Raw genomic sequence first — 27778 nt, forward strand, 5'->3', positions numbered from 1 at the left:
GTGGAGGTAATAAAAAAGTAAAACTACAAATATTTCTTCATTTTACTCCTCCCCAATGTGGTGAGTCACTTCTCAAGCATGCCATCTGGAAGGCAGAGAAGAAATGTTATGAAGAAAGTATAACATTTCTGTCTACATTTTAATTGGTAGTTTTTTCCTACGGAGCTGAAGTGATTGTTTCAAATCCAAATGCAACCTCCAATGTGGATCTTGTCAAGTTATGGAGTTGTAGGTGATAAAATTTCTTTCCTCTTGGTGGCTCATTTAACGTTTGTCACTCTTTTCATGTGAAATTTGCATGACCTGATCTGATCAACACCATAAAACAAAGCTATGGACTCTGCTCTTGCAAAAGGAATCATGAGATTGCAAGCTTGATTCACAGGTTAGTTTTCTAAGAAGCAAACTGCCTCTGTGGCAGCAGCATTCCAGGTGGGAGAAAGCTCTTTTCCATCCAGCTTATGTGATTGCGTTCCAGGGAGTGTGGTCGCCCAAAAGCGGGGGAATGTGGATCTCCTCGAAGAAGGTAGAATCAACCTCTTTGAATCTGCGGAAGAGAATGCTGACCATCTACAACTCACTATTGGGAGTCCCAGTTTGTCTCAAAGCCCACCCGAAAACTTTGCGATCCTCTTGACTTGTAACCAATGAGTTTTAAAAGAAGTTTCAGATCAGTCAATGACAATGGAGAGGCATGTCAAACCTCCATCACCTTTGTGGAACTCTGAAATGTTGGCTGGAATGACGCGCTCGGCAGAGTTTGCGTACAACTCGGCCAGATCGCTTCCGCAAGGATAAGCAGACGGATAGACAAGCGTGTTTCCCACCCAAAGGAGATTTGCCGCACCTTGGTGTGGAGTAAAGACGCAGTCGCACGAATCCATGGAAGCCTTTCGGATCAGCTCGAGCATCTGTTTGGCGTGGAAGGTCTCCTCGGCCAGAAAAGAGTTCCGGCCAAGCGGAGACAAGACTGCAAGCCAGCAAAGCAGCAAGAGACTTTAGAAAACAGAAAGAATACCAGTACCTGATTTTAAGTGCAAGGTTTCAGCAACGTCGATTGGAACAACAGGTATTGGAGAGAAGGCCCGTGCCAGTGCCTCGATTCCTCTCGAGTTTGTCCTCCTAATCAAGGAGATGTAAAAGAGTGAGTACTGAGTTCACCTATAGAGAGGTGCCTTACATGCTCTTTCCAACAAAGAGGGTGTTTTGGACGTAGAGAACATCGCCACCATCAATGGTACCGGGAGGCTCGACGTTGTGAATCTCGAATCCAAGATTTCTAAGCTCTGCCTCCACTGCTTCGACTTCTCCACGCCTCAAACTTGCTCCCTGTTATTGTGAGTTCACTGACTATCTGTGATAGATACGATAGATAACTCACAGGACGAGTGATGAGAGCTTTGGATCCAATCACGACCGCGGTGTCCTCGATGAAAGGGCAGTCGGGGAATTCGTCCATCGGTGAGAGCTCCACGACGTGATCGACGAGCTCTGGACTGGAAAACACGAAATGTGAGAAAATGGAAGCTCGATCGAGAAAGAAAACGAGGGACAAGAGAACCTCTCAGGATGTTCACGTAATCCGAATGCTGCTTTCTCGCGAGCTCCACATCGATCGCCGCCTCAGACTTCTCCATTGTAATGCAGCTGGAGAAAGTGTGTGGAACTCCACGGACGAGCGCCAGGCGTGGCTTGCTAGAGTTCGTTGGCACCGCACCAGCTGCTGGACAGGAATGAGCTGCTGGAAGCGAGATAATCGAGAATACCTGACGCCACGCATCTGGCAGGGCAAACATCGAGCGCGCGCGCCATAGCTTCCCCTAGAACCCTAAAAATTTCCTCTAGAACCCTAAAAGTATGAATTTGGGGGAAAATAGAATCTTTGCGAAATATTTCCTGTGATCCAATCGAGCGCGAATGAATCGAGCACGAATCGATCAACGCGATAGCTGAGATTTTAGAAACCATCTCTCATTACACAAATTACACGGTGTTCTTGGATCTTCTTCTTTCGCGCAGCTGTCTGTGATCCTCGTCTACCTGGGAGAGACGGTGATGTTGCCAGCGTCCACCACTAGCTTCCCATTCCTGAATTCGCTCACGGCAGCCAGCGGCCACACAAATCCCTTCCATATCAAGCTCGTCGCCAGCGGCACATCGATGATGATCTCCTTTTGCGTGGGCTTGGCCTCAGTGCTGACAGCGATCAAGTAGCTCCGCCCAACCCATCCAATCCATCCCGCGATGTAGAGGAAGATGAGCCCCGGATAGACGAACTCGCCCAGGTGCTGCTGATCGCCATCGACGATGAGATGGGGCAATCCATCCGCGCCACACAAGAGCCCAGCATCGCCATAGAACTTGAATCGCCGCTTGGTCTTCTCGATCGTGGCATTGATCGCCAGCGCCGGCGCGCTATCGTCGGCGTAGAGCTTGAGCCGCGACTGGAGCTTCTTGATCTCCTTCTTCTCGCGCTTAGCAAAGGCCGCGGAATCCTTGCACTTGGTGAGGCCGGCTACATCCGCTGCTGCCTCGGGCGGCGCCGCCACGATTGGAGCGCTGCCGATGATCGCCGCCGCCGCCAGCGCAGCCGCCATTCTACCAGCATTGGATCTGGCCGCCTGCTGCTCACCCGAGGTGGAGGAAGCTTGGACGAGGAGAGACTTGGATCTCTTGGCGCTGCCGCTGCTGCCTCGAGGGGGCAATGCCAAACCCGAGAATGTGGAGCGCGAGGAGACATCCATGGCGGGGTTCTTCAAGCTGGAGAGGGCGACGGACGATGCTGCAGCCATGGTAGATGGATGTTGGTGGAGAAGAGCCCCAGAAACAGAGCAAGGAGATAGGATGATGGATGAATGGTAATCTTTGCTGCTACACGTGGCTGTGCTTGAGTGGAGCACACAGGATAGCTAGATCATGTTAAATTTTAAATTAGTACTAGCACTTAACTTTGCCTTCAAATCTGTTTTAGCCTATAGTTTAAAGGTACCATTAGGTGGATTCAAGCTTCCAGTTTTGATAAAACTTGGCAGGTTTGTAGTGGATGTTATAAAAAACTCATAGCATCTGAAAGGTGGAATTTCCATGTTGATGAAATATTTCTACTTCTCATGACATAAAAAAAGTAAGTAGTTCAAGTTTTCTCTTGTGAGGTTCTGATTAGTTGAGTTTAAACTAAGATACGTGTTCTTAGCTTAACTTTACCTTTGGTAGTTCTCTTGTCAACTATTTGTTCATGTCCTGCTGTAGAGATCCGAATGTATTTAACTTTGAATGAGCACCATCAAGTTCAGTTGATATTTATGGCAAGTGAATATAATTGCCTGCTTCACAACTTCCCATTGACTAAAACAGCATCTTTCTTCACCATGAAGCTATTACAAGCCATTGTAGATGCTAATTAAGCATGCAGTTAGCTTGCATCCTACCAGTGACACAAATGGAGTGGCTAAAGCAGTGGAACAAAGTTAATAATGTCACATTTCTTTGTGCTATAATATTACTCACATGCTTCCAATCTATAATAAGTATTATTTTATTAATAATATTTAATAGTTAATTTACTAATTGAGAAATAAATTACACAATCCCTCATATATACTAAGGTTTTTCAATGTTCAATTCAGTTCATCATTTTTATAAATAAGTTCGGTATGTGGATATTTATTAAACTTAGTGTTATATTCATATGGTATAGTCAACATAAAAGTATATGAAATTAAAATAATATATATTAATTAGCCCAAAATAATAAATTAAAAAATTCAAGAGATAAGGAAAATATATAAGTTATAAAAGAAACTAAATTAAATTTCTAAAAGGAGCTATAGTTTTGTAGCTTATTTAATTTTTAAAATGTTTTACTATTCAAAGATATAAATGTTATTTATGAGATTTACATAATAAACGTGGCTATTTTTAAGTTAACATAGAGATTCAATGTTAACTTTGAAAGTTAAAAACTTTATTTTTTAGAAATTAAATTAAATTATAAATTACGAAAATATTCATTAATAAAAATTCATACTCATGAAGATGACCAATTTCTGTAAATATGACTGGTGAAATATCTTGTCTATTAAAGGAAAAAAAGATCAAAATTTATTTTCACATCTAGCATTTTCCAGCTAGTTTAGAATATTTTAATAAATTTTTTAAAAAAAATAAAATTCTCATTATTTACTAAATGTATAAAAATAATTTTAATTTTTTATTAACTATTAAAACTAATTTACTTGTGTTTTTAATAATATAAAAATATGCAATAATAACTATGAAACTATATATATAGGGATGGTAGTGGATATATCTAGAATATGCTTGGATATTCTAGGATATTCTACCATCTAACAGTTATTGTTCATTTAGATTAATTTTGTATTTATAATTTATAAACATGTTTATAATTTATAAACTTTCTTAAACCCTTTCTAGTATATTCTTTTTGATTCTATCATCTAATGGTTGATATGCAATAAGATTAATTTTGTGTTTATAAATTACGAACATGCTTATAATTATAAACTTTATTTGATCAATTGGATTAATAAGTAATAATAAGACTATTATTAAACAAACCAAGTGTTGTTACGCAATTTATTGCATATAAAGGGGTATAAACCCCAATTAATATACTATTCCTTTATCTTGAGCACTCACATTTGTGGAATTGAAAGGCACTACAATTTATCCCTAGAGGACAAAACTTTATGGCAATGCTTTGTTATTAGTGTTTAGGATTGTGTTTTTATTTTAATTCCTTTGTTCTCTTTTAGGTTTAGATTTGTATTAGCTTTTTGCCAAAATTAAAATTCCAATTACCACTATGCTTAGGTTTGCTTTTCCTTTTGAGTTTCATTGCATTTCTTTCCTCTATGCTATATTGTCATCAATCAAGGAATATATCATTTGAGGTTGTTAATGTTGCTCTGTTAAATTGAGTTTTTGGTGTATAGAGTGTATTGGTGATTATATGAGTGTTGTGCCTGTTCTTGGTATGTTGTTGTTTTTAACTTTTATGGGATATGATTACATGATTTTTTTTATTCTTGATGTTCTATCAGCTTTAACTGATATAGAGCATAATTATAACATTGATTAGAGAGTTATGGAGGTTTAAGAGAATGTTTAAGGATTAAATTTATAGTAAAAAAATGTTTATGAACTCAAGTGGATTCCAAATTATGATGAGAAGCTTAATTATTATGGAAATAGCTTTAGATATGAATTTAAAATTTCACAGCATAGGTATCAATCTTTTAATTTGTCATTTGATGCCTTCTCTTTACCTTTTACTCTTTCCTAACATTTTCTTATTTCTCGGCTTGAGCTACTTTCTTATATTCCTAGTGTTTCTTCCTCATCCACAACATTTTTTTCTCTTGACACATTAATCATTTGTGACTCTTATGATTTTTATTCTCAATTTAATATTGAGTTGAGTGTTTCTGTCCTCATTATATTAGTTTAAATATTAACCATGTATGTGAAGTTAATTTTGTTTATTTTTTTATCAATTATAATATTAAGTATTCCCCTATTGCAAAAGTTGAATCACTTTGGCTAGAGTTTTAAGTTGAGTATATATCCCTATTTATGAGTGCCACTAAAAGCCTTTGTTTTATCATTATTACTATGTTCCCTTAAGAATATAAATTTTTCTGTTAATTTTCCTATCTCAAATATTGAGTTATATGTTAAGGAGATTGAATGATGTGAATCTCTTACTTATTTTATAGTGGTGAAAATATTTTATTATAGCAAGTCCTTTATCTTGCTTTAAGCACATTTCTCCCTATTTTTACTTTGTCTTCTGTGTAAGTAATAAAAAAGAATGACTCAAGAGATGATCATTTCTTTTTTACTTAGGATACTTAGGGTTAAATGTCCTTAAGTTTGAATAATGACCTTCCAGGAAGTATAAATTTAGGAGTTTATATTCTAATATTTTTTATCCACTTTTTATTTTTCTATAATATTTCTCTTCAATTTTGCTCATTTTCTCCTCTTTGTCATGACACTTCAAATATTTTTTTCTTTAGAGGAGGGGGTAAAGGGGATAGAAAGGAGTCCAACCTCGATGATGGAGTGAAAAGGAATGGATACAATAGTGGAGTGAAAATGAATAATATGTATTGTGGAATAAGGATGAGCATATTGAGTCTAAATAAAATATTTAGTTTCAATATAATGAGGTTGAATGAATATAATAGTGGAGTGAAGCTGAATATAGATGGTAGAGTGAAGATGAGCATAATGAATTTGAACGAAGTTGATGTTTCAAAACCTTTTTTCATTTGAAGAAAGGATAAATAGAATGTGAAGGACAAATAAAGTGAATCCAACCTCCTTTGTATAGTGTTGGACAAAGACAAATAAAGAAAGTTTGAGTTAACACAGGTATCAATAGTTGACTAAGGAGAAGATGCAAAGGCAGATTTTACTAATGGTTATAAGTCCAAATTAACAATGGTTTAGAGAATGGTTAGTAAACTGAATTAGAAATATGATGTGTTGTTTGTTGTAATAATGCTTTGTGGGCTATAGTGGTGCTTGAAATCCTCTACTTTGGTTTGAAATTAAAACTCCAAGGTTGGTTCAAGCATTTGGTTGCACATGAAGTTATAATTGGTTTATCAGGATTCTGTAGTTGAAATATATTTATGCTAGTCATGGTTATTAGCAATTATGCTACTAGTTCTAAAGGACTATCAAATTCTTATAGTAATTTATAAACACTTAGCAAAAGCTCTAAATGTTCCACCAAACTTATTATCGTTATTTTTTTGTCTTCTGAAAAGGAGGATTGTAAGCCATAAATTTTTCTTTCCAATTTACTAACTTACTTTGTCTATTCAACTACCACGGCTTTAACTTTAGTTAAGTTCTCTCACCAAAGTTCCTGCTTATTGTATTAGCTCCTACTTAATCTTATTTAGTCTTGGCAACTCATTGCATGAGCAATAGAACATTAGTCATCCATCCACAAATTCCCAAATTCTCTCCCAATCCCTCTCCCTAGGTTAAACTAGATTTAAGGTTAAGCTACATTCCCTACAGACACAAGCAACCAAGCACACCAAACCTCCAGGTTCTTAACATCCCTTGGTATAATAACACTTGATCATAGGACTCTCTAAATTTTAAGTCTTGGGTGCAACATTTACTTCGGGTTGAAATTATATTGATTATTAATGATTCTTTTTGTGCTTGTTATAAAGTGAGTTATGTCTTACTATAAATGGATTTATGGAGGATCAATTTGAAGGTCACTTGTTGAGCATAACTTTATTATTCTTATCTTTTAAATTGATGCAGAAATATTTTTCATTAGCTTTGGCATTTTAAAATTTAACTTATAGATGTGTTGAAGAGGATATTGTGGGTTGTACTATGATATCTTCTTAACATTAAAGTTAGTTTATATGAAGTTTGTGATCATTGTTAGGCGAGACCTAACTATAGGCTTCTTTGAGCTTTAAGTTGTAGTGACGACACTACCAAAAGAGGTATTAGAAGTGGGAGCCTTGACCTAGACCCTAAGAAGGGTGAAGACCAATGAGCTGCAAGGTACTCAAGTGGGGCACCACTCCACATGAGCCAAGAGCACTATAATTGATTTCCCTTCCAAGAGTGGGAGTTGCTCTTTAGGTGGCTTTTTTAGAACCACATGAGTCCATATTCACTCCCACCTAAGGCCCTTAAGCCCTAATCTCAACCTTAAGTCAATTTGGAAGCACTAAAGAATTCCTTCAAAACTAATTCTTGGACCTCACTATCCCTACTATACTTTTGGGACCCCCCGCCCCCCCTATTGGGAGACAATATACTTTGGGATTTCACTCTATGACTTGTATTAGTCTTGGACTTGATTTTAGCTCTATCTTAGACTCGATTTTGAACTCGATCTCGGACTCGACCTCGGACTCAACTTCGGACTTGGTCTTAAACTCAATCTCGGACTTGACTTTGGACTTTGTCTTGGACTCGATCTTAGATTCGATCTTGGATCTCGAACTCAGTCTTGAACTCGGTCTCAGATTTAGTTTCAAACTCAGTCTCAGAGTTGGTCTTGAATTCAATCTCAAACTCAATTTCGAATTTGGTCTCAAAGTCGATCTCAAACTCGATTTTAAACTCGGTTTCATCCAATGAACTCTTTATCATTTTGGTCGTGCTTTTGGGGATCCTTCAGCCTACAACACCTCAGGGAATTGGTTCTTTAGAAGGATAATATAAGGTCTATAAATACATATATGTATATAGATGTATTACTTTGCTTAAGTAATATGCTAATTAAAGTACTATAATATATAAACTGTCCATTTGAGACTGAATTTATATAAGTAGGGTTCTAAACTTTAATTAATATATCTATTTCTATATCTTGAGTATTTATATAGAAATTTTTAAAAAATTTTAGAAAACTAAAAATGAAATAGTGAACACTTTAAACTTAAAAAATATTTATAAAATTATAATTATTATAATATTTATATACTATATTATGCATATGGTACATTTCAAGACTGATAAAACTTAAAACTGATAATCTATTTAAATTTTTAATATATATTAATACCTAAATTTTATATATATATGTATGTATGTATGTATGTATGTATATACACACACACACGTATTTACAAACCTTACATTGTCTATATATTTTAGAATACAAGAATATATAGAAGAGAATATAAAATATAAATTTTTATAACAGCTTAATTGATAATATAAGGAAATAAAAATATGGATAGATCTCTTTAAAATATGATGATGTTATAAAAAATGATAAGTTGATATGGTATGTTTAATCAATATTATTATAAGAATATCATTATAAGGAATTTTTTTTAGCATACATTAGCACTCCATTTGAGTATTGAACACTAAAGATTAAAAGGACAGAAAAAATTTCTATTAACATTCATTGCATTGTAGTCTCCAAAACATATATTATTATTATTATTTGTTCAAATCTATTTTATATATATATACTATTTTTAAAGCTTGTAAGCACCCGTCATTGCACGTCACGCCCATAATTGTCAAGTTGCCGTTTTCCACAGGCCAAACTAAGCTCTTTGGTTCCCATTTTAAATTTCCAAGCTCCAGGCGAGTAAAGGAGCATGTCCGTTTCGGAGGTGCTCTAACTTATTAGGGTTCTTCGCTGCCTCTGCGATTATTTTGCCCTTCCCACAAAACCTCTGCGCACAAGTTCCTTTTCTTCCTCTGAGTTCGTTCGTGGGTGGATAAAATCTTCCACGCAAAATGCCAAAACGCTTTTGTTGGTGTTGGGAGTTCCAATTTGGCTGCTTTTGATCCATCGTCTTCTACAGAACCCAAATTCCAGTGAAGTTCTTCGAGAGAGATGTCGCGAATTTAGAGCGAGCGAGCTTTCCAGAATGATTTCTCTCGCGAATGCGAGCTCTCCTTGGATTCCTCACGGCAGTTCCTCAGATTTGAGGTAGAAATTGATGATCTTCTCAACGATTTCCCAAAGTTTATGTGTACTTGGCAGCAGTCCTGGAAATGCGATTCTTGGCATGGATGACGAGCTCGATCCCATCCTCTCCAAGGTGTTCTTCACGCAAATTCTCGCAATTTCCTTACAGATTGTTCTTTTCAGGACGACCACAATGCCGCATTCCCGGACAGCGATTGGTTTATCGCAACGCCGCCACCGCCACCGCCACCGCCGCCACCACCGCCGCCAATTCATCACCCGGGAATTCTCAACGTCGAGGCCCTCCAGCTCCAATCCTTCCTCTGTCGCAGCATTTTCGAGAATTCCTCTGGGCAGCCATCCATCGTGCTCGACAGCGATGGATCGATACTGCTAGACGACAATGGCCACATTGTCAGTAGCAGCAATCCAGCCGCGATCGCGAGCCCCGCCAAGAACAGGGGAGTGGGAGGAGGATTCCTGTGCTCCTCCAGCCCCCTGGGAGGAATCCCAGCGTCAGCCACTGCTGGAATTCCTGGAATTCCACTCGCCAAAACCCCCACAACTCCAACAGCGACGTGTAGCAGCAATCCGGTGGCCATGGCGATCATCTCTCCCAAGAATGCGGCCAAAATCCACGATTCGAGCAGCGGCCGCCCGAGATTTCTCCCCCCGCACCTCAATTCCTCCACCACCACGCTTCTTAAGCCGCTATCGGCATCGCCGCCAAGAACTGGGGCTCGCCCCACGCTCTTCCAGAAGCGAGCACTGCGCCGGGCCGGGGAGCCACACGCACGATCGTCGACGCTGTCACAAATCCCTCCTCCAGCGGCAATCTCCAGCACGCCCGATCTGGAGAGCCCCAACATCGCGAGAGAGAAGAGGTATGGGCATATTTTCGCCTCGCCGCCCAAGAACGCCAAGAATCCTAGCAGCGCGGCGCTGCTCAAGCGGCGAATCGAGGAGTGGGAGCAGGAATTCCTGGACGAAGACGAAGATCACGACCAGGAGAGCGGCGATGGATCCGGCGTGGTTGAGCTGGGGAAGAATCCTGATTCCGGCAAGAAGGGCGGCGGCGGCGGTGGATCAAGGAAGGGAATGCCGGCCAAGAATTTGCTGGCGGAGAGGCGGCGGCGGAAGAAACTCAACGATCGCCTCTACATGCTTCGATCGGTGGTGCCCAAGATCACCAAGGTTTTCTCTTGTCTGCTACGGTTTATGGGAAGAATGTGGGTGCTAACATCGATCGCGCTTTGATTCGCAGATGGACAGAGCTTCCATTTTGGGCGACGCCATCGATTACTTGAAGGAGCTGCTCCATAAGATCAACGATCTACACAACGAGCTGGAAGCGGCGCAATCCGAGAAGCAAATTCCCCATTCTCTTCCCCCTCCGCCCGAATTGACGCCCACCTCCACCGCAAGGCCGCTCATCAAAGAGGAGTCATCCACGTCGCAAGCTCCCATCGCCGAGCCGGAGCAGCCAGCGCGGGTAAAATCTTTTAAAATCCTTGCAAAGTTCTTCCGAGTTCTTGAAGTTTGCGCACTTAGCGCTGTGAGACTAGAGTTTCTTCCTTTCTTGAAGTTCTTCCAAGGTTCTTCCTCTTTTCTTTCGACATTCCCTTGAAAGTTCTTCCGCCTTCTCGAAGATCTTTGTCTTTGTTTTAAACATTTCCTCGAAATATATTCCACCTTCTTCTTCCCAAAGTTCTTTCTCGTTATTTGCTTGAAAAATCTTCCACTTTCTAGGGGTTCTTCCCAAAGCTCTCAAAGTTCTTCCAACTAAAGCTCTCTCTATTCTTCCAGAATTCGCAAAGCTCTTGTTTCGAATTTCCCGAGCGATTCTTTCAGTCTTTGAAGATTTGTCGGATTAACTTGGACGTGCCATGGATGTAGATCGAGGTGAAGATGCAAAAGGGCAAGGATTTCAACATACACATGTTCTGCGGATCCAGGCCCGGATTACTGCTGTCGATGATGAAAGCTTTGGATGGTCTCGGATTGGACGTTCAACAAGCAGTGATCAGTTGCTTCAATGGTTTCGTGTTTGACATCTTCAGAGCCGAGGTATGCTGAAAACACACCCCTTGCTTGCTTGAATCGCACCACCTTTGATCGATTTTTCTATATTGTTCTTTGCTGATGGACTTTGGATTCCTCTAGGCAACCAAGGAAGGAGAAGTCGGCCCAGAGGAAGTCAAGACGGTGCTGCTGCACACTGCGGGTTGTCACAGTGTGATAGCATGAAAAACGAGAGAACGAGAGAAGAGGGAAATATTATAATCACGCGAGGATAGAAAAGAGAGGGTATTTGTATCGTATGCTTTCATTTTCCACAATGTATAAATCAATGAAGTCACAACGGCACATTTCAGATGCAATGTGTTTCAAAGAGGGGCATTCAATTGGCACGTAATGGGAAAAGCATAGAACTCTCGGATCAAGTGTTTGATAGGGATATTAGTTTGTTAGATCATCAAATTATACTTATTTGGATCGCATTTTGTCATGTCCTAAGAATTCAATGGGAGTATAAAGAACATTTGCTCCAAAGGTGCAACCTGGCAACCTCACGGAGAACAAACATCTCTTTTTCACATCGTTTTCCACTTAGCAAAAATGTAAAATTAAAACGTTAAAATTAAATTTTTAAATTTTATTTTGTTCACTAAGATTTCTCATTAAAATGAATTAAGATTAAAACTTAGATGTTTGTTGTTTAGGCTAACCATATTCTAGAATATGCCATTAGAATTGGAATCTTATCCTATCCGTTGGGTTTTAATTAGGGTTCTTCGCTTGGTTGGCTATGGCGGTCCTCGTCTCGTCCTCGTCGCGCCTCGCGCTCAAACAATCGCTCATAGAGCCGCTCCAGGTGAGGCAATCCCCATCGCTGGGCTTCCCGCAGATCCGCGTGGCCCCGATTGGCATCGAATGCTCGTCCAGGCCGCAGAAGAAGGCCACAGCCCACCACATCAAGTCGCGCCCAAAGAAGAAGGGCTATGACAGGAGGAGGAAGGGACCGACGCGCTACCCCCCACTCTCCGAGCGCCCCGCGATTTGGGACATCCTCACTCCCAAATCCTGGGCTCTGCGAGCATTGGGCGTCGACGACCACCCTTCTGTCAGGAAATCCACCACTGCTGCTGCTAGCGATTCGAAGGAGCCGGCCACGGTCGAGGTCGAGGTTGTTTCGTCGTCGACAGAGTGATCGATCTAAAGTTCCACTGCCAGCATTTTGAGAGAAATCAATTCGCTCCCCAGGAACTTTGTTGCTCTTGCGGACTTTTTTTCTCTTGTGCCACGACGAGAGAGCTTCGTGACGTATAAAACCTTCTCTTTTATTTCTTCTCACATTGTCGGTGCCGAGCTAAGGAGCCTCTCCACCTCGTCTGCTGCCTCGGCTTGGATCTTCCATTTCTGCGAGAACAGGAGATTTAAATTCTGCTACGCGGGATGAGTTGAATGATCCAAATAACCAGCATACCTTTTGGAGCTCCTCGACCTCCATGAGCCCTTGAATTTGCTCTTCAATTCTCGCCTGCCAGAAGCCACCATTCATTCCATCAACGTGAAACCTGGAAAGAATGAAAGAATTAAAGGAGGACAGGAGATTTTACCACGGCCCCTGCTGTCTCGGCTGCAATAACATCCATGTCCATCTCCACTTCGATCTCAATCATCGCTGCAATCTGACACGGAGGAATTACGTGAGCACGAGGAAGAAAAAACAAAACAAAAAAATGACTACGCTTGCCTTGGCGTAGTTATCTATCAGTTCGAGCTGTGCACGCAAGCGCTCATCAATTCCTTCTCTTGCTTTGCGCACCCGATCGATCCTCGCACTAAGTTTCAATTGTGCGTGCTCAGAATCATAAAATATAAGAGAAAGTGAAGCGTTCTCACCTGTACATGTCCTGGCCGACTGACTCCATTTTATTTTCCAGCTGACACATTCGAGCCAATCGCACCACCTGCACGTCGGCTGCTTTGGTAAACTAAAACTGGAATTTTTGTTCCTAACCTCCTGGACGGATGCATCCGTCAGCTGTTGAAGGCGTGATTGTAGCATCTCGTACTGCGACAAAAGCTCCTGCCTCAAGGCTATGGCATCAACACTCCTGGAAGGAATCTGGAAGCAAAGCAGTCAATCAGTAGAAAGAAAAGCAAGAGATAGATCGGGCTCACCTGATTCAGCTTAGGCAGGAGAAAAGCGTTCGCTGCACCACCAAAGACAATCGCTGCGCTAGCACCTATAACGATTGCTCGAGGCAGCGTCGGATCTATCAAAGCTGTAGCAGCATTGCTGCTGGCCAGCACAAGTGCTGCAGGGACAACGAGGGAGGTGTTGAATGCAGCAGCAGTAGCTCCGGTCTTCGGTGGTGCTCTCAAGAGTTTAGTTTCACGCCCCGTATCGTGGTTTGTTACTGCCATGGGTTCGCTCGGCTGCCAACCCGGTGTTCTTGCCGCGAAAGAAATGAAACGAAACCCCTGTCGTGCTGGAGCTGCAGATGCGATGGTAACTCTTTCTCCTAACTGCCCCGGGATTTCAGCGCTCTCAGTTGCAAATCTGTGAGTTCGAGCTACTCCGTTAGGCGCAGTTACCTGATTTAACGCCTGAAACTTAGACATATGACTGTTGTATTGCAGCTACTTACGTTAAAGGAATGGACTGCTGAAGCGACAGGTCGCTTCATAAGTTGCAGGAATCGAAGTGCGCGCTCGAGAGCTGAAGTACTAGAACTGCCAACAGAACGTTCGAAGTTAAATGAAGGCAAAAACTTGAAGTCCAAGGCTCAGCACCTCATCGACTCTGACTCGCAGCTCGTCACATCACCGGACATGAGTTCATATTGATATCGGCATTTGGAGCATGCCACAAGCTAGAAAAAAGAAAAGTAGGAAGAATGATTTCGATAAGCCATTCCCATACCTGGATTCCACACTGCGGCTGCACGACCGCCATCGCTACATTACAAGTGGGACACTTGACAACATTCCCGAAAGGAACCTGAAACAACGAGCCGGTCGGTTTCGTGAATCTGGAATGACAATCAAATGACAAATACCTCATCACCCGGAGGAACTCCGCGACGTCGGACGTTGGAGACCGCTTGTATAGCATCCGAAACACGAAGAGAAGCAGCAAGACCTTTGATCACGGTGGCATAAGTAGAAACATCGGGTTGAGGCCACTGCCATGTTCCTTTCGCTTCACCAACTAATGAAAAAGAAACCATAGCGTGACAAGTGATGAACGAAGAAGTTATAAAACAAAGAAGAACACTGACCTGACCTTGATCACTTTGGATGCGAGGTTTCTTACTCCGCATCGCATCCAGTAAAGAAAAGGCCAAATCCACATTGCCATGAGAGAATGCCGCAACGATAATCTCACAGCATTCCTCATTGCTCACAACCCGACCAGCTACCTGTGAGTCTTGCGAAGAGATTATCATCTCCAGCGCATCCTCGGCGCTCGCGGCCGTGGCAGCCACATCCTTACACAGATTAGCGTCCAGCCGATCCAATTGCTCGGCGCAATCCTCGGACGCATTCTCCTCGGGCGTTCTTGACCTAATCGCTGCTTTCCTCCTGACCAGGGAGAGTCGCGTGCACCGTGGATTCATCCACGGGGCCACTGCTGCTGCTGCCGGATTGAGCTTCCTCTTGCCGCCATCGATCGGATTGTCGAGAAGAAATCTCCCGCTGCCGCTGCTCGTTGGTGCGGAGACGACGATCATTATCGCCTCCCACATTTCATCGTCGTCTCCAAGGGAAAGCAATCGCAGCCGTCGGTAGACTTAAAGAATCTGACGTCTCAAGGTCAATGCGATTGCTTTGTGGTTCATGTTATTCTTTTGTATTTTTAAAAGTATTTCAATAGAAATACCAAAAAAAATTCATTATGAAAAAAATTACATATCCCAAAGAAAAAAATTAAAAAATGTGAATTAAATGTCAAAACAATTCTTCAACTTATCAAATATTGTGAGTGCTTGGAATATAGAAAGGGAATACAGAAAATGTGCACATTGATTAACCCAAAAACCCTAGCTTGTGCTTGGAATATAGAAAGGGAATACAAAAAACATGCACATTGATTAACCCAAAAACTCTAACTTATATATAGGAGTAAGTGGTCCAGATTGAAACTAATCCGACAGCTATCAAAATCCCATTATGCTAATATTAATATACAACATTATAGCCATACACTTGACCCTCACATCATTCCCTCCTCTTGAAATAATGAAAGACCATCAAAGTTCTCTTGTAGATGGACCAAGATTTGGAGGAACATCAAAAGGAGGTATTGGCAAATCTGTTGGTGGTATTAATTGCTTTTGATCCCTTTGTATGAAGCATTTCAACCACTGCACATGCACAATTTCTAGAGGATCGGTTTGCTGCATATCATGCCGAACCTCATAAACTTGTGGTCCCACTTGTTGCAACACCTGATACGGTCGTTTCCACTAAGCAAGGAGCCCCTTAAATAAACCACGTACCGTAAGATGGGGAAAATGCATTAACACCAAGTCATCCATTTTGTACTTTGCAAGTGGATAATGATGGGAGTTGTAGTGCCGTTGTTGTCCCACTTGTACACAGCCTAAGTGTTTGGCAAACTCTGCTCGGACAAGTGGAAGAATACTTGTCAAATATTAATCCCACGACTTAGCATCAGCAACTTGTGGCAATTGCAAAGGTAAACCCAGCTCCATTAGTAATATTGAATCATGACTATATAGGAGTTTATATGGTGAAACACCAACATAACTCTACACCCCTATGACATATGCATACTGAAGAGACGGCAAATAATGGCCCAATCTGAATGCTGAAAGTTCACATACTTCGCGATCATCTCTTTGAACATCCGAACGAGCCATTCCACTAGACCATCTGATTGTGAATGATAAGCACTCATGAAAGTGTGGCATATCCCCAACTGAGATGTCAAAACATGAAATGCCTCAGCCATAAATGCAGGACTATTATCCGAAAGAATCCGCTTTAGACAAGAATGCTGGAACACTACTCAATTGAGGAGGAAATATCCAACAGTAGTTGCAAAGGTGCTAGCAAGAGCACCAACTTCCACCCAATGAGTCAAGTAGTCATAAGCAATAATAACATACTCATTGCTAGTAGTCGACTATGGAAAAGGTCCCATAAGATCAAATGCCACCAACTCAAACGGATGGGAAATTGCAATTGACTCCAACAGTCTTTCTATAGCATGAGGGGGGGGTATTACGAGCTTGGCACCAAACGTAGCTACGCACATATTGAATAATATCACATTGCATCTCCGGCCAATAGAAAGACCTGCTCAGCTTCTCCGTCATATGATGATGTCCCATATGCCCACATAGAATAGGAGAATCATGGTAGGCATTGAGAAACCGCGGAATAAAGATAGATGGCACCACCACCCGTAAATGATCATTAGGATCCATCCCCACAAAATAAAAAAGGCCGTCTTCAAGGCAATATTGAGAATGTAAATATCAGAAAGACAAGTCATCAGCAAGTGATGCAGGATTCTCAAACCCATCTCGAAGCCTTTGAATCCACGGCTCAATTTTTTGAGCCTCACAAACCTCATCAAGAAAAGGTAGACCTTGCTCTGTGCCTTGTGGACACTAAACATCAAGTACAACAATCGCCGACAACACAGAATCCTCGTTTAGAAAATCCACAGATGCTGGAATAATAGGCTTGTCAAAAATATGAGAAGAGAGTGGAGAAGGAAGAGGAGCTCGAGAAAGGGCATCAACATCAGCCAAAGAACTCCCTGGGTGATGAACAACATCAAAATCATATATCTGAAGCTTTAAAGCCCAAGCAGTATGACCAACAAGGTTCTTTCATTTCAATAGTGAAGTAACAGCAACATGGTCACCTTCAAGTAACATCCGAGAACCATGTAAATATGCATAAAGTTTCTTGAAACCCCAGACTGGTGCTAAACACTTCTTCTCTGTTGTGGAGTAATTCAACTTTGCTAGTTGTCATGTACAGCTTATATACGCAATGGAAGGGCACTGACCAGACACACTCGGACTCTCTTGCATCAACACACCTCCAAGACTAATATCTGAAGCATCCACATGCAAAATAAAAAGTTAAGTGTAGTCAGGATATGCCAAAACTAGAGGAGTCGTCAATAGCTCTTTGAGATCCATGAACGCCCGCTCACAATCCGGAGACCAAATAAAAGATGATGTTGATGATTTCAACAACGCTCGTAACGGTGCAGTGCGATCAGAAAAATGATCCACAAAATGACTAAGATACTGCACCTTGCCCAAAAAGCGTTGCACATCATTCACACACTTCAAAGTAGGGAACTTTAGAACAACCACAAGTTTATCAGGATCAACTTGCAAACTCTCACGAGAAATACAGTACCCAAGATAAGTTGTGTCCTTGGACCCAAATACACACTTCGACTGCTTCAATTTTAAACCAACGTATTGTAGCTGATCCAAAACTTTACAAACATCACAAACGTGCTCCTCCTATGTCCCCTCCAAGTGGATCAAGACATAATCAATGAAGTCAACAGTCACCTCTAGCATATCGCAAAGAACCTCGTCCATCATCCTCTGAAAAGTTGTTGTTTCATTGTTCAAACCAAACGGCATCACCAAGAACTCGTACAAACCAAATGGTTTATGAAAAGCAGTCTTAGAAATATCTTCTTCGGCCATTGGTACTTGGCAGTACCCAAAAACAAGATTTAACTTGGTGAACCAATGACTTCACACCAAACGATCCAAGAGATCAGTAGTGTGAGGAAGAGGGTACACATCCGAGATCGTCAGTTTGTTTAACGGACAATAGTTAATGTAGAAACAAATACTTTCATTAGACTTCATCACAAGATGAGGTTCACATGCCCAACGACTCCATGACTTTTGAATAACACCCTTCTCCAACATCTCCTTGACGTTTGCACGTAAAATTTTGATTTTCTTGGGTGACTGACGACGAACAGGAACTTTGATTGGATGAGCATCCCCAGTTGGAATTGGATGATGTGTATCAATCTTGGCCCCAGACAATAGGTCAAATTCAAAGATATCAGAATACTCCTTCATGAGTTAGTCAACCGCTGCAACACAAAGATTGTCGGAGGGATTAGAAAAGGGAAGAGCAGAACAAAATAGAAATATGGGGGAACAAAAGTAATAGAAGCAGAGGTAGAAGTAGAGGGAGGAAGAAGTACGAAAGTGAGAGAAATGGATGAAACATAAGGAAGTATGAGACAAAGGAAAGAAACTTTAAAGTCACATTTGGCATGATTGTGATACAACTAATCCATACCAAAGATGAGGTAAAAAACTTGACTCGGTACTACTCGCAATAGCTACAACCCAAGCTCAAGATTGCCCACACACACAACTAGGTTCGCCTCATCCCGTGCACATGCATGTGTGTGATTGTTGCCATAAAGAATGAAAACTAGTTCCACCACATGACGCAAGTGTAGACGGCAATGTGTGGCAACAGGTCGAGCAATAGAAGATAAACTCAAACCTGTATCAACCAACACGGAGAGAATAATAGGGGACCTCTTGTTATAAAAACGAGCTTGGAAAGTAAACACTGGATGAATCGGTGCCAAGTGAACCCCTTAATGATACTTCTAAAAGAAAGATAGAAGGGTCATTGACTTATTCGCATAAGGTCCCTCCATTACTCACGCGACTCCTTATTTTCTGGATGCATTTCGGTGTCCAGACCTTCCACTACAGCAACACCAACAAGACATTGTTGATGCCAAGGTCTCCACCTAGGAAATGGAGGTCGCTAATTTGGAAAACATTGACAACGCCGATAAATATGACCAACTTTATTACACGCCCAGCAGTGAATATCACGGCCATGACCACGTCCTCACCCTTGTCCTTGGCATCGAGCAACAACAGCATTAACCTCTATTGGAACAAGACCATCACCCATAGAAAATGGAGTTGAAGGATGTGCAGCGAGAAGTGGAAGAAGCGACGTCTCATAACATTGTGCCAAATGAAGAGCATCATCAAGGGTGGCGGGAGCAAGTGCATGCACAAATCCGACAAGATCTTGATAAAGTGTTGGCTACAACATTCTTAGGTTGATTTGTTCCGATATATTTGGCTCCATATGAAGCAAAAGACTGCAGAAATGAACGCCAAATTGCATCACCAACTCAGATGGCCCTTAGCAAAAATGATGCAATTGTTGAAAGGCATCATCACAATCATCGGCATGTCCGAATGTGCGTTTGAAGACGTCCGGGAGAACACTCCAATCCCCATGAGTGGCTGCACTCAAACAATTGTACCACTACAATGCCGTCCCTTGGAGACACGTGAGAAACTCATGCAAATATCGAGCATCATCCTAAGAATGATATGTGGCAATCACCATGAAGTGATCGAATCAATGGTACATATCATCCCCAAGATTCCTGCAAAAGAACTCCGGCCGAACGTGAAGATTGGCACCAAGAGCAAAAGGAGTTGTACCACATGCTGTGAACGCCACCATCAACTGAGTTTGGTTGTTCAATTGCAAGCACATAGCATTAAGCAATTATACCAACTACTACTCCAGAGTCAAAGGAGGAGATTGTTGATTTGCCATGAAGATGAATGAAATGGAAAGAGCAAAAGAAAATAAATGACAAAAAGCTAGAAGGAAATGGAGATCTAGACAATGCAAAAAAGCTAAATCTAAACCAAAATCCTGAAAGGAAAGAATAAATAAAAAGAAATGGAAAAAGTTAGATCTAGATGATATAAAAGCTAAATCTAAACCAAAATCCCAAATCTAAGCACTCAGAGAAATCAAAGGTACCCCTCACTTCCACCAATGTGAGTGCTTAGAATATGGAAAGTGAATACAGAAAATATGCATATTGATTAGCCCAAAAACCCTATCTTATATACAAGAGTAAGTGGTCTAGATGAAATCAATCCGATGGCTACCAAAATCCCACTATGCTAATATTAGTATACAGCATTGTAGCCATACACTTGGCCCTCACAGTACAAAAATAAAATTAGATTAAGTACAAAAGTATATCTCTATATACTTATTTATATAGTGTATATAGTTACCAAATGTTAAATTGAAATGAAAAATATTATAAAAATAATAAATAAATAAATAAATAAATATTACCTTTCTGATATTTACTTTGTTATATTTTATTATTTGAAAAATTTCATTTTGTATAACACAAATGCCTTCTATTGGTCATCATGGTTGCAAAAGCAAAAATGAAAAAATATAAAAAAAACACAAAACAAACAATACTTATATAGCTATGACAACTTTAAGTCACACACTTAAAAATAATAGTCATGTGCTAATTTGTTTTAGCATTTTTTACTCTTGCACAAGTACATATATAAATGTTTACAAAAATCAAATTAAAAAGTTATTATTAAATGCTTTTATATATATATATATATATATATATATATATATATAGACACACACACACACACATACTCTTTTTCTTAGTATATTTAAATAAGTATATCCTTTCACTTTCTACTCATTTAAAAGCAAAGAACAATAAAAATATAATTATAGAAATTGTTAAAAAAGTGTGTGTGTGTGTGCGTGCGTGTATGTGTGTGTATATATATATATATATATATATATATCTATGTATATGAGGTCCAAGTGTATAACTATAATGCTATATAAAAATATTTATGTAGTGGGATTTTAGTAGCCATTGGAGTGGTTTTAATCTAGACCACTCACTCTTGTATATAAATTAGGGTTTTTTAGTTAGCACATTTCTATATGTCATTTCTGTATTTTATACATTCATATTTATGGAGGTGAAAGGCATCTTTTATTGTCCCTAATGAGTGCTTAGATTTGGGTTTTTGATTTAGATATAGCTTTTGTATTGTCTAAATCTCACTTTCCTTGTAACTTTCTCATTTTTTATTTTTTTTATTTTTATTCATCTTTATGGCAAAACAATAGTCTCTTCCTATTTTGACTCTAGAGTAGTAATTAGTGCAATTGCTCGATGCTATGCAGTTGCAATTAAACAATCAGACTTAGTTGATGACAACATTCATGATATATGGTACAGTTCCTCCTATTTTTGTTGTAAATCTTCATATTTGGCTAAGAGTTCTTCCATGAGAATCCTAAGGATCATGTGTATTATTGATTTGATCACTTTATAGTGATTGCCACCTATCATTCTTGGAATGATGTTTGGCATTTATATAAATTTCTCACGTGTTTCCGAGAAACAGTATTGCAATGGTAAAATAGTCTGTCCAAGAGAAAAGTATCATTAAGGGTGACTAAAGTAAGTGCATACACAAGTCTCATAAAATTTTGATGAAGTGTTGGTTATAACATTTGCAATTTGATCTGCTCTAACATATTTGGCTCCACATGAAGCAAGAAATTTCAAAAGTAAATGCTAAATTACATTATTGATTTAGACAACCTTTGACGAATTGATGAAATTATTAGAAGGTATCATCACAATTGTTAGTATGTCTAAATATGTGCTTGAAGACGTCTAGGAGAATGCTTTAATTTGTATAAGTGGCTGCAGTTAATGTTATGGGATAACACTTTTTCCATTTCTTATTGCACATCCTTTAACTTCATTTCCTATGGGAGATGGTCTTGTTTTGAATGTTGATGCTATTGCTGCTCAAGTTTAAAGACAAGGGTGAAGACGTGGTCATGTCTGTGATGTCCACTGTTAAACATGTGATGAAGTTAGTCATACATATTGATGTTGTCAATGTTTTCTAGATTGGTATCCTCCATTTCTGGGTGGAAGCCTTAGCGTCAACAATATCCTATTGCTGTTGTGGAAGTTTTGGACACCTAAATTCTTCTAGGAAATAAAGATTCATGTGAATAGTGAAGTCAATTTTATGCGAATAAGTCAATGACCCCTCCATCCTTCTTTTACTAGTACCATCAAGGGTTCACTTAGCACTAATTCATCTAGTGTTTACTTTCCAAACTCATTTTTATAACAAGAAATCTCATGTTATTCTCTTCATGTTGGTTGATACAAGCTCAAGTTTATCTTCTATTGTTTAGCCTATTGCCATATATTGTCAACTACAATTGTGTTGTGTGGCAAAGCCACCATTTTTATGGCAACAGTTATACATATGCATATGTATGGGATAAGACAAACTTAATTGTGTATATTAGAGATCTCAAACTTCAAATATTGTAGGTGGTGCCAAGTCAAGTTTTGGACTTCATCCTTAATATAAATTGGTTGTAATGCAATTATGCCAAGTGTGATTTTAAAGTTTCTCCCCCTTATTTTATACTTCTTCATATTTCTTTCATTCCTCTTATGTTTATTCTTTTTCATCCCTTTATTTCTATTTTTTACTTCCATCATTTTTGTCTCCCCATTACTTTCTACTGTGTCCCTATCTTGTTCCTTTATTCTTTTACCAAATTTCTCTAACGATCTTTGTGTCACAATAGTGGATCAACTCAAGGAGTATATTGATCTTTTTAGTTTTGACATGTCGTCTAGAGCCAAGATTACAATATGTCATTTTATTTCAACTGGGGATGTTTGTTCAATCAAAGTTTCTATTTGGCATTAGTCACTAAAAGAGATTAAGATTTTATGCATGAACATTAAGAAAATGTTAGAAAATGGTGTTATCTAAAAATCTTAAAGTTCTTGGGCATGTGAACCTCATTTTATAATGAAACTTAATAAGAGTCTTCACTTTTCCATTGACTATTATTTATTAAACAAAGTGACTATCCTAGAAGTGTACCCTCTTTCTCACATAGCTAATAAAATATAGGCCTAGTTTTTAATAAATTTCTATATAAATTAACATATTACTTTTTGGTTTGCTTAAGCAAACCTGGAGGGTAGAGGATATACTTAGAGTATACTTGGATATTTTAGGATATTTTACCATCTAATGGTTGTTATTCATTTAGATTAATCTTGTATTTATAATTTATAAAATTGATTAAACAATTTCTAGTGTATTCTTTTTTATTCTACCATCTATATGCAATAAGATTAATCTTGTGTATATAAATTATAAACATATTTATAATTATAAATTTTTATTTGATCAATTTAATTAATAAGTAGGAATAACACTACTATTAAGCAAACCAAGCATTGCTACATGCAACATGTAGCAAATTTTTTAAAATTTAAGTGCTTTAAAGTTTTATAAATTAAATTTTATTTTATAATAATTACAATTTATTTATTTATATAAATAGTCTATGAGTGCAAATTAAGTATTATATATGTATATTTGTAGAAGTCCAACTCAGAATTTCAAGAACTCTTGAGAAGTTGCACTGACTGACCAATTGAACAAGCTTATGTATCTATCCACATCCTCAAAGAAGATACATCCACTCCAATTCTTGAGGCACACCACCTCCTCTTCTCTTTTGCCAGTTGAGTCGACAATGGTGATACTTGCTGTGTGCTCGCTTGAACAAAGTTGACGGACATAAAAACGAGCGAGTCATGAACAGGAACCACAATGTGCTCCTGTTCCTTGGGCCTGTCCATGCAGAAGTTGATGATGAAAACCTGTGCTGAATGCTAATCATGGTAAAGAAGCGCCCTCGTCATGTGCTCGCTTATTTGTGCCATAGTACCGTTTGCAACAATCTCCACTGCAAACTTGGAGAAGTTGGTACCGTCGTGAATAAGAGAGTCACAGCGCATCCCAGACCGCCTCTGATCTGGCACAATCTCCTCCTTGACTTCAGGTAGAACTGTCGCTGGAATGCAAGGATAAGCGTGCTTCAATATGGCCTTCATGCTGCATAGAAAGAGGAACTGGTGCATGTATTCGGAGCACTCGGGCCTGCACATAACTTCTCCGTCCAGGTTCTTGATGGCCTGAAGAAGCAGCCAGACGCGGTCCAGTCAAGTAGCACAAGGAGGTGCATCCACGTCGTCGCAGAGGGTAGTGCACCTCCGGAGCATAGCAGTCCGAAGCAGTGGCGTTGAAATGCATACATAATATGTTTCTGCCCCACTTTCCTCATCGTCACTGTCCCAATCTGTAACTGCGAGCACCCCGTGTGCAATAAAATCGCGGAGTTGCACCAGCGTCTCGGGTCCGCAATATAGACCTGGAATCTCCAGGTACCGAATCAGCAGCTTGCACGCCTTGATATCTTGCTCCTGTTTCCGTATAAAGCCGAGAATCCTATTGTATGTAGCCTGTCCGTATGTAAGCTCCCAGGTGATACGACTCTGCTCGCCGGAGCCAGCGCCTGAACGTCCAGAGCTCCTCCTGAACAAGGTAAGCTAGGCAAGTGCCTGTGAGGCCCTTGTGACCGCCAGTCCACTGCATTATCGACGCTGCAATGCTGTCCACCTCGATGGCCACACTTGGATGATCCGCTGCTGCCTGTTGTAATGCTTTATTTCGTTAAAGTGGGACTTTTCATTATCCCACTTATGGTGTGTGGCCACATGCCATTTTTATAATAACAATAAAAAATTGAAGTTTTAATTTTATAATTTATAAATTAAAAACTTTTCATATGATTTTGTGTTATAATATTGTGAAATATAAAAAAATAAATTAAAAAACTGATAGAAATATTAATAAATATTAATTAAGTACTAGGAAATGGCATGTGGACACATGCTAATTAATGTCCCACTTTACTGAATAAGTCCCACTTTAACGAAATAAAGCATTGTAACAGTTCCCTCACGTGTTCCAGAGTGAACCTTGAGGATGCCAGGACATGGTCGTGCGGAAAGGGAGACAGATGACTTGAAGTAGAACTTGGCATATGCGTGCGCTCAGTCCTTGCTGCATGATTGTTGTATTGTGCTTCAAGAAGATCCTTTACAGTCTCCACCCCAACAAGCAGGAAGCCGTGCAAGTTGTACGCATCCTTGTCGCTCTTGATGCTTCTGATGGTGGCAAAGAACTCGTGCACGATGTCCGACGGTATGTTCAGCAGAGAATCTGCCTCGTCGAGGATGACAGTCACCAGTGTTTGCAGCTTGCTCCTTACGAAGAGCGACTTGAAGACGAGAGGTGTATAGCATGGTAGCTGCTGCTTGGGGAAGAGAGTGGGACACTTCAAGGTGAGGGTGTCACAGATATAGCCCCAAAAGTCATGGCTGCTCCAACTCATCCTCGCACCCTCCAGTCCATCCAGGTAGATCAAAGTTGCTTCGGACTGTAACGTGAGCTTCCTCCGAGCTGCCAGCACCATTGTCGACTTTCCACTCTGTCGAGGGCCACACAGCACGCAGTACTTGCCCTGCGCCAGGTCAGATACCAGGTCGACCATGTCGGGGGTGATATAGTAATTCGACACTGGATCGACTGCAAGCCCAGCTGCAAATCGTCGCTTTGGACGTGACTCATTTCCAGCCTGAACCGTGTAATCGAGAGGTGGAGCGAGCTTGAAGTCTCTCGCCAGAATGATTTCCCCTGCCCTGGATTCCAGCATCAGTATATCACAACTCGTTTCGATCTCCCTCGAGATCCTCCACGCCCACCTCTTTTGTGTGCACGCTTCAATTGAATTTAACTTAACCTAAATCTTGTAATTACTAATAACAATTATTGAGCTATGTTTTTATATTTATGCGTATTATACATTTATAGTTTTTTATGTTTGACTTTTTTATTTTTTATTATATTTTGATTGTGTTCTATATCTCTCATCTGAGGATTTTTTTAATGTTTGTATCACAGTTGAAGCTGTATAAGCACAATACTGAATTTTAGTTCCTAGTTGAATAAATTTATCATAATGCTAATATTGCAGATTAAAAGCATTTTGTTGTATGTATTGTTCTTGCTGCTGCTGGTTGTATAGAAATTGTGTTCTTGATAATGTATAATTATTAATTTTTTATTTGTATTCACTTAAAACATGGCTCGAATTATGGAATTTTGTGAACATAATTGTTTTCCTACTATATCAATTTCAAATTTTATCCATAATATTTCTTTATTTTGAGATATATATTTCATACTAAGCCATCTTGTGTTTTTATATTTAAAGTATCTCAATTTTTATTTCTTTTTTTATTATTAAGCTTCCTGGAACATTTTGTATTACTTGATCATTATGTTTCTTTACTTGTTTATTTGTATAAAGTACAATTTGTTGTTATTTTTTATTAATTATCTCTATATTTTCTTCATTTTGCTCAGATGTTCTTATTCTATTTAGTTATCATCCTTTTGTCTCATTATTTCTGTAAGTTCGTCCTTCCATGGATGTATAACTAGTAAATGAGTAATAATAACTCATATTGTTTATTAGGAGAAAACTTCACTGTGACAGGCTCCATAATAGAAAAAGTGTTATAAAGCTTGAAGTGGGTTTTCTATCATATTAGTCATGTTTGTAATTGCTATTGACATTTTTGGTATGGACAAAGAAAATAAAAAAGCATAAAATTAGCATTAACCATCATTAAAGATGACCTTTTTATTGATTTTTATCCCAGGTATAAACCATTTTTTATATCTTATCCACCAACACCACCATTTCTGTTAAATTGACCATACAATATCCATCATTAACAAGGTTGAGAAACCATGCAACTACAAGCACACACACACACACACACTTCCAGAAACTTCGAAAGCATGTGTTTAATTTAATAGATCCTTTTTTGTCATATCAACTTGAGACTACTGGATCCTTAAGCTCTACAAATGGCTAAGATTGCTTTTGCTTTGCAAATATTCCACTGGTCAGAGATTAGGTCCTCCACCAAGAGGTTGGCCCGCATCACGTCATGGGAAGAGACGCTCGACAAGATCCAAGCTTGGCAGTCCAACGCTCTCCATCACGTAAGTTTCAATGTTGTTTTCTCATAGTTCTCTCTTTTAAGTTTTACTTTGTCTCACTCGTTAGGGGGAGGATTGCTGTTCTACCCGATCGGATGCTGGATCATTGAAGCTCTAAAGCTGTAGACCAAGAGCATATGTGCCAAATACCAAGAGTCATGCCTGGCTCACAGGTTCGTCTTTGAGATCTTCACTTGCTAGAATATCTAGGTGCTGCCAAGACGATCTTTTCAGAACAGTTACATTGGACGCACGACTCATCGCCCTCGGAAGTTAGGGCTCAAGAGTTGGAGGGGAAGACCCAAAGTTTTTGGAGAGGAAAATCCTTTCGTCCAATGTTATGATCCGGCGCAAAAAGACAAAGATCTAGCTGCCCTAGACTATGCTATGCCACCTCTTGAGGTTCCTCACCACCCAACCACCCCCGAGCTACTTCAAAAGCTCCATTGTGCCGCCGCTCCACTGTAAG

General features: G+C 39.8%; 5 protein-coding genes across 6 annotated transcripts; 2 read left to right on the forward strand and 3 right to left on the reverse strand.

Moving 5' to 3' along the window:
- Positions 1-633: 633 nt before the first annotated feature.
- On the reverse strand, positions 634-1999 carry LOC9663103 (N(G),N(G)-dimethylarginine dimethylaminohydrolase 1). Of its 2 annotated transcripts, none has more exons than XM_024671933.1 (6): positions 1767-1999; positions 1562-1720; positions 1382-1491; positions 1181-1329; positions 1025-1122; positions 634-970 (listed from the first exon to the last, which is right to left on the reverse strand). In XM_024671933.1, the coding sequence occupies exons 1-6, from the start codon at positions 1966-1968 to the stop codon at positions 672-674; spliced, it is 1017 nt and encodes a 338-aa protein (XP_024527701.1). In that variant the 5' UTR covers positions 1969-1999; the 3' UTR covers positions 634-671. The 2 variants fall into 2 exon arrangements, with proteins under 2 accessions (XP_024527701.1, XP_024527694.1); XM_024671926.1 differs by having other exon boundaries at positions 1562-1723.
- Positions 1863-2863, reverse strand: LOC9633303 (photosystem I reaction center subunit III). Its single transcript, XM_002960734.2, has one exon. The coding sequence runs from the start codon at positions 2790-2792 to the stop codon at positions 2037-2039; it is 756 nt and encodes a 251-aa protein (XP_002960780.2). The 5' UTR covers positions 2793-2863; the 3' UTR covers positions 1863-2036.
- A 7182-nt stretch (positions 2864-10045) lies between these two features.
- On the forward strand, positions 10046-11816 carry LOC9633304 (transcription factor ICE1). The gene is made up of 4 exons (XM_002960078.2): positions 10046-10642; positions 10713-10940; positions 11345-11515; positions 11612-11816. Exons 1-4 carry the CDS (start codon positions 10049-10051, stop codon positions 11693-11695), a joined length of 1077 nt encoding a protein of 358 aa, XP_002960124.2. The 5' UTR covers positions 10046-10048; the 3' UTR covers positions 11696-11816.
- Positions 11817-12204: 388 nt separating this feature from the next.
- Positions 12205-12799, forward strand: LOC9633305 (50S ribosomal protein 6, chloroplastic). Its single transcript, XM_024675022.1, has one exon. It carries the CDS (start codon positions 12258-12260, stop codon positions 12657-12659), a length of 402 nt encoding a protein of 133 aa, XP_024530790.1. The 5' UTR covers positions 12205-12257; the 3' UTR covers positions 12660-12799.
- Positions 12769-15233, reverse strand: LOC9663104. The gene is made up of 12 exons (XM_024675004.1): positions 14745-15233; positions 14518-14669; positions 14382-14459; positions 14252-14331; positions 14107-14191; positions 13637-14053; positions 13473-13580; positions 13355-13422; positions 13206-13293; positions 13069-13140; positions 12936-12989; positions 12769-12868 (listed from the first exon to the last, which is right to left on the reverse strand). Exons 1-12 carry the CDS (start codon positions 15205-15207, stop codon positions 12800-12802), a joined length of 1734 nt encoding a protein of 577 aa, XP_024530772.1. The 5' UTR covers positions 15208-15233; the 3' UTR covers positions 12769-12799.
- Positions 15234-27778: the final 12545 nt, after the last annotated feature.

Source organism: Selaginella moellendorffii, unplaced genomic scaffold (assembly GCF_000143415.4).
Source record: "Selaginella moellendorffii unplaced genomic scaffold, v1.0 SELMOscaffold_0, whole genome shotgun sequence".
NCBI classification, from domain to species: domain Eukaryota; kingdom Viridiplantae; phylum Streptophyta; class Lycopodiopsida; order Selaginellales; family Selaginellaceae; genus Selaginella; species Selaginella moellendorffii.

Excerpts from the sequence above, each read along its gene's own strand:
- LOC9663103 (XM_024671926.1), bottom strand. The coding sequence starts at position 1,968 with ATGGTTTCTAAAATCTCAGCTATCGCGTTGATCGATTCGTGCTCGATT. Across the intron at positions 1,123-1,180 it reads CTCTTTGTTGGAAAGAGCAT|GAGGACAAACTCGAGAGGAA; the intron begins GTAAGGCACCTC and ends CTCCTTGATTAG. Across the intron at positions 971-1,024 it reads AACCTTGCACTTAAAATCAG|TCTTGTCTCCGCTTGGCCGG; the intron begins GTACTGGTATTC and ends GCTGGCTTGCAG.
- LOC9633303 (XM_002960734.2), bottom strand. The coding sequence starts at position 2,792 with ATGGCTGCAGCATCGTCCGTCGCCCTCTCCAGCTTGAAGAACCCCGCC.
- LOC9633304 (XM_002960078.2), top strand. The coding sequence starts at position 10,049 with ATGGCGATCATCTCTCCCAAGAATGCGGCCAAAATCCACGATTCGAGC. Across the intron at positions 10,643-10,712 it reads TGGTGCCCAAGATCACCAAG|ATGGACAGAGCTTCCATTTT; the intron begins GTTTTCTCTTGT and ends TTTGATTCGCAG. Across the intron at positions 11,516-11,611 it reads TTGACATCTTCAGAGCCGAG|GCAACCAAGGAAGGAGAAGT; the intron begins GTATGCTGAAAA and ends GGATTCCTCTAG.
- LOC9633305 (XM_024675022.1), top strand. The coding sequence starts at position 12,258 with ATGGCGGTCCTCGTCTCGTCCTCGTCGCGCCTCGCGCTCAAACAATCG.
- LOC9663104 (XM_024675004.1), bottom strand. The coding sequence starts at position 15,207 with ATGTGGGAGGCGATAATGATCGTCGTCTCCGCACCAACGAGCAGCGGC. Across the intron at positions 14,192-14,251 it reads TGCGAGTCAGAGTCGATGAG|TTCTAGTACTTCAGCTCTCG; the intron begins GTGCTGAGCCTT and ends TTCTGTTGGCAG. Across the intron at positions 13,423-13,472 it reads CGGATGCATCCGTCCAGGAG|GTGGTGCGATTGGCTCGAAT; the intron begins GTTAGGAACAAA and ends GCCGACGTGCAG.